At 47.7% G+C, this 6,324-nt stretch overlaps 2 protein-coding genes across 2 annotated transcripts; one reads left to right on the forward strand and one right to left on the reverse strand.

Moving 5' to 3' along the window:
• Window positions 1–842: 842 nt before the first annotated feature.
• Window positions 843–2,186, forward strand: H257_17237 (hypothetical protein; the record flags this gene model as incomplete). The annotated part of the gene is made up of 1 exon (XM_009845953.1): window positions 843–2,186. The coding sequence occupies one exon, from the start codon at window positions 843–845 to the stop codon at window positions 2,073–2,075; it is 1,233 nt and encodes a 410-aa protein (XP_009844255.1). The 3' UTR covers window positions 2,076–2,186.
• A 1,049-nt stretch (window positions 2,187–3,235) lies between these two features.
• Window positions 3,236–4,568, reverse strand: H257_17238 (hypothetical protein; the record flags this gene model as incomplete). The annotated part of the gene is made up of 2 exons (XM_009845954.1): window positions 3,236–4,392; window positions 4,426–4,568. The coding sequence occupies 2 exons, from the start codon at window positions 4,566–4,568 to the stop codon at window positions 3,999–4,001; spliced, it is 537 nt and encodes a 178-aa protein (XP_009844256.1). The 3' UTR covers window positions 3,236–3,998.
• Between the last annotated feature and the right edge of the window lie 1,756 nt (window positions 4,569–6,324).

Below are 6,324 nucleotides of genomic sequence, written 5' to 3' on the forward strand. Positions count from 1 at the left end.
TTGAATAACGCTTAGCCGCTCGCTGTACGTAACTACTGTGTTCTTGTACTGCCTTGGCTTCTTCTTGGGGCCGTACTTCGACACCGGCCTTCCGATCTTGGGCAAGCGTTGTGGCTGATCGTCTGTGAGCTCCATGGCACGTTTGTGAATGGCCATGGCGTCTTTCGTTGGCACCATTGCATTTTCGCGCGTAAAAACCTCCGTAAAACCTCCGAAAAATTTCCCTCTATAAATTGATATTGTATTATATTTGGGGATATAGATAAGGGATTGGAGTTTATTGCCCGCGCGAAGTGACAACTCTGAAAACAAATTCGTTGTGAGTGGTATTATTTATCTAATTTCACGGGTGTCCGACTCGTAATGAATGTCCGACTCGTATTACACTACACGGTATGAACAAGTGAGATGTACCCAAAAGCAACAGTGGATGGAAACTCTTGCTTTTGGGAATTGCTGACTCAATGACAATGGCGGCGTGCTGGTCAGTATATATCACCCCTAGGTACGACTTGAATTATACGTATTTGCATGCATAAGAAAGCTTACATTTCATATACCATATTTATGATTTAATAAAATAAAAACCTATTCTACTTATGTCAGTTCATATTTAATGTATGAACAGCATTGAAATTGAGTATATTTCACCTCGACCATCCTGCGGCCAACAGTCATGACTGTGGTACACAGCTCACGCCAGCATTACATCAGGTTTGCAACAGCACAATGCTAGCCATCACCACCACCACCACCACCATGGACGGAGAGCTAGCCCACTTCAAATCCACCCACACAACCACAAACACCACATTAATATCGACAGGACATCGCACCCAAACATGGTGGACCATAACGTTACCAGCGCCACCGACTTCCACAACGCACCTCGAACGCCCCCCACCACCGTCGACCCCAAGGACTCGAATGAGTACGAACATGGATTCCAACGCCGACGGCGCCGTCGTATCGCAGTCATCACGGCGGCGACGTGTCTCTTGGTTGTGGGGGCAGTCGTGGGCGTGGCGAGTTTGTCCGCGACCAACCCGACCGAAGTCCAATCCAGCGCCAACAGCAAGATCGATCCGAGAAACAGCACGAACATCACAAGCGTGCCCAACGTCGTTGCTACAAATACTATAATCCTTCCTAACGTTACAGTTGAACCCTCCACTCGTGAGCCAGTCACCAGCCAGCCAGTCAATACCACCACCACGACCATTCCTCCAGTGGAGGTCACCACAACGACCAATATGCCAACCTCAACGATTGTAGCACCTACCACGACAACCACAACCGTCGCGCCAACCACCACCACATCCCTGCCACCTCCCACAACCCCCATACCCACCACGACTACCACACCAAAGCCGGTGGTTGCCACCTCACCACCACCGCCACTGCCCGCCACCACATCCTTGCCACCTCCCACAAATCCCATACCCACCACGACTACCACACCAAAGCCGGTGGTTGCCACCTCACCGCCACCACCACCGCCATCGTCCGCCACCACCTCTCCACCACCACCGCCTCCGGCCGCCACCACCTCTCCACCACCACCGCCACCGGCCGTCATCACATCTCCGCCGCCACCACCGCCATCGTCCGCGGCATTGGGCAATGACGGGGCGTTCTTGTTCCAAAACAACTGCGGGAAGACCCTCAACTTGTACCGCAGCAACGCGTTTTTCACGTCGTTGGCGCCTGGCGGGTCGATCCAAGTGGACGGCACGGCCCAGCGCAGTCAAATGTTTTACTTTGGGTGGGATGCATCGGGCGACGCGACCTTGTTTGAGACGCACTTCGGGGCGGACAACCGGTTCTACTACGACATTAGCATCATCCCCGTGCGCTGCGGGGCGTCGTGGGACGTTTGCATCGGCCCGTCGTCGTTCAAGCTGCCCATGACGGTGCTGGTACGCCCTGCAAGTGGAGCCAACCTGCAGCAGTTTCCCACGTGCAAAACGCTCTCGTGTGGCGATGCCACGTGTCCAGTGGCGTACAAAGTGCCCAATGATGTCAAAACCATGGTGTGTCCGAAGCAAGTGTCCATGACTATCACCGCTTGTTAAACATACACGGGACATGACATATTGTACAGCGTGCGTATAAATCCATTTCCTAAAAACGTGATGAGGAGCAACATCATCAGGGTTATGAAAAAAATAATAAATAATTGGCGATAAAACAATGGTCAATAATAATTGATTGCTGTAATAAGATGCTGCACAATTACAACTACGAAGTGTGGATCTCGCCAAAACATTGTATTGTTGGCACAATACAATATCTTTCCTTTTGTATCCAAATACAATTGCTCATGTAATTTACTGTTAATAGCAGACAATCTTACAAGAATTTGAAGTTTGCCAACCCATACAATACAAGACTTAATTGTTTTCACTCCGGTCAATTTCTAAAAAATACTCGGAGCATAGTTTTCCCATACTGTATGTACCCTGAACATCAGGGTTGACAGTGAAATCGATTCAATTCGTCCTGTCGTACCAACGATGCCGAGAGTATTTCTTCCGTTCTCAGCTTACCTGTAGTTGCACCCCAACCACATACTGAATATAATAAATATATCCGAAAATCTAATTTGGTGTCAGCAAAACCAGACGTCTACAGAGGTCGTGGGGCACTCGGCGTCCCCCAGGAGATTGGACGAGCGCAGCATGTCCGTCCGCACACGCTTCGTTCATGCACCGATGGGTTGGGCACTCGTCCCTTTAAGAATGAATCGCCACCCGAATGGTAAGCGGAATGTCATTCGATTCGCTACTTCGCCTTGCCACGATTAAGTCCAGTCAGTCGTAACCGTCTCGCTGCAACGTTCCTTGCACTATATATAAGAAAACAAGTGTGTTTATTAAGGGGAAGTTCCAAGTAGTTTTCAGAAATATTGTCGATTTGATACAAATTTGGGGAGGGGGTGCAATCGAATCGCGCCGACCAAACCGATTCACAATCGATCTGATTGGTTGAATTTCATTGAGAAGGTTTTGATTGGCTAATAATTTTGAAGCTCATCTGAAGTAGCCAATCAAATCAATTTAAATTCCAACGAGAAACCACGCCACAATCGAAAGCACAATAGCATGAGCCAATCAAAATCGATTCTTTTTTTTTTCACGATTTAGAAAAAGACGTCAAGGACCTCTTTTTTTACTTTTGCTAGTAAGTTGCGTAAAAAATCGCACAAAAAGAGGTAAAAAAGTAAGAACCTCTACTTGGAACCACTTTGCCATTTTGCTAAATATATCTACTTGGAACAGGCCCTAACTATTTACTACGTATTATACTAACGTTACGTAGTACATCCGTGCAAAATACATGTGTACAGTTCAACGTACAGTACATGTTGTGGTGGTGAGCACAGGAATTGATGGATCCATTGATGCTCGAAACGTGACATTTCCCACCAAAGACAAGGGCAATTCCAGCGCAAAATCAGATGGGAGTTCGATCCTGCTGGCGCTTCCGAGATCCCCCACAAGCGTTTCGGAGGCGCACGACCCCAGCGGCGACGGGGGACGCCTTGGGGGTGGCAGGGGGGGAAGGCGTCGTGGTTGCCGGAGATACAGTTGTGGGTACGAACGCGTTGGTCGTATCTGTCGGGGAGGTTGGTGTTCTTGATTGAATGTTGCAGGGGTTTTGATTGGCCAGGGACGGCGAAATCTCAGTAGTCGACGGTGTTGAATACAGGGTCATGCACACGGTGGGAGTGCTGACGGGGGGCAGTACGTATGGCTGTTGGTAGTGCCGTGACGAATTTTTGGAAGATCGCAATCACAACGTTCCAAAACAGGGCGAGTTTCCGGATATCAGGGGGGCTCCTTGTTGTCGGAGGTACATTTGAAGACGAGGCACTGGGCAGTGTGTTTGAAGGCGGGGATGTCGTTGTAGAAAGGGGCGGCGCGTTCGTCATTGCGTCTACGATCGCGGCCGCCAGTATCCCTGTCTCCAAGATGGAATAGTCGTCCTTGGGGTGATTAATGTTGGCAGTCCTCGAGGGCGATCGGGTGGTTGCAAGGGCGAGTAAAGTAGAGATGGGGCCGCCGCCATTTCCATCTAGTGTTGCCGATGTTGTCGTCGGAATCGACAACGTCGTAGCGGCAACGCTTGGGGGTAGGTGTGGCTGGGGTTGGCTTGAGGATGCGACGGGCGTGGCGTCGCCCCCCTGGGGTGATCACGTCAGTATTCCAAATGGGCTCGGCCGATCCATTCCTGCCAAACACTGGTCGCAATGTATTGGGAAACGTCGGCAGGGCGTTGTCAGTGTCTGTGGCGGTGCTGCCACTTGAACGAGAAGAAGACCACACGAAGGCTACGACGACCGGTGCAGCGAGCGAGAGGAAGATGGCGCTGCCCAGCCGGAGCAGCACCCTCCGTCATCGATGTTTCAGGGATGCTACAGACGCTGATGCTCGAGGTGATGTGGGTGTGGCTGCTGCGTGGAACTGAAACGTGGTGACGGGAGAAAAGTGAGAGTCGAACTGACCCGTATCGAGGCTCGTTGGGTGGGTAGGTTGGTGGTGAAGAGGATGACGATCATGCGGCATTCGGGAGATTGTAGACAATGCAGCTGTGCCATTCTCGCCTTTGGTAGGGTTTGTGGATATATTCACAGAGAGATTGTTCGAATTTTACCAAACGGACACTCAACCGTCGCACGAACGACCAGCGACAATTTCAAGCGTATTGACGCCACACCCGAAATTATTCAGCCACGTCACACACACTGACCATGTCACATTCCCAGCCTGTGCTCACGTTAATCACTTGTGTCTGGGTACAGACAACCTTCGCAAGTGCAAACTCCCACCCACTGCCTGGCAAATTGTCCCCAATCAAAACTTTGTTCCTTTGGACGGCAGTCAATAGGATATCTTGCAGGTCGGTGTAATGGGGGAAGCGCTGATATTAATAACTGTTACTCGTATTATTACTCGGGAATAGATGTACAGGGGGCGACGGATTTTAAGGGACACCGAAGTTTTATGGAAGTACAGAATACTCCGAAGTACTACGTAGTATAACGTTAGCTAATAAGATTTGAATATGTGAAAAAAGCATTATGTGATTGGCTAAATATCGAGATTTCCATCGAAGTTCGAAGTTATTCAACCAATCATTTCCGATGAAATGGCAAATTCGAAGTAGCAAGTGTCCCATAAAATCCGTCGCCCCTCTGTACTACATGTAGTATTTGTGTAGAATATACAGTAACGTTATACAGTATTTGTGTGAAATATACAGTATATTTGAGTGAAATATACAGTACATTTGTGTGAAATATACAGTGTATCTGCCATTTACATTAATACACTATTAATCGTTCTATTCTCGAGTACTAGTAATAATAACGTAAATGACCAATTTATGATCACTTATTCGGAGTAGTCACCATAGAATTCGCATATCTCGGCTCACAGGACGACTTTTCACATTTTCTGAAGTGATTCTTAACAACCGAACACAGAGCTTTCACTTCATAATCAAATTATTACATTTGAAGATGTACTGTTAATACAAAAAGACGACTTTCCAAGCAAGTTTACTCAATTTTTGAGTACCAATTTATGATCACTATTTTAACCTTGAACTGTGTATACCTTGATGCATACAAATTATGCGGATAGTGTATGCATTTTGGTCAGGTAATATATAAGTTTACAAGGTTATGTATTTCAAGAATATTTGGTGGGACAGTTCCAACACATGGTCCGGATAACCTGTTCCAATCGTTTCATTTTAGGACTGCCTGCGATGCGCATAGCCATGGCATCAGCGCGCGTGAAAGTATGGGGTAACGATAATGCTTGGGTTCAGTTAGATGGGGAATACGGAAGGTCTGTGTTGTCTTCGACACCTGTGATTTCCCTGACAAGCACCCATACTATCCACGATACGAGGAAGCATTTAGCAATTTTAGGTTATCTGCGGGGCAGGCAAGGAACTTACCCATTTTCAAGTCGAATGTCCGGATGATTCGGCATGGTGGTTAGCGTGTGTAATGAATCGAGTTCATTCAGTATAATCTATTGGAGGCTTTGGGGTAAAAAAATACCCCGACGTGATTGGCTCAATGGGATTGATCATAAATTGGTCATTTGCGTTACGAGTAACTGTTAGCAGTGCTTCCCCCACTTTACGTCGGTATGGTGCATTTCATCTAAAGACTACAGATCGGCCATCCTCAGGAGGAGACGTTTTACTATTAAACGCCTCGGTTATTTCAGTTAAACCCACGTAATGTTGACGTTAAATTATTTTTACTTACGTTTTTTATCTGGTAAATAGGTTAAACATCCTGAA

Source organism: Aphanomyces astaci (genome assembly GCF_000520075.1).
Source record: "Aphanomyces astaci strain APO3 unplaced genomic scaffold supercont1.101, whole genome shotgun sequence".
In the NCBI taxonomy this organism is placed as follows: domain Eukaryota; phylum Oomycota; class Saprolegniomycetes; order Saprolegniales; family Verrucalvaceae; genus Aphanomyces; species Aphanomyces astaci.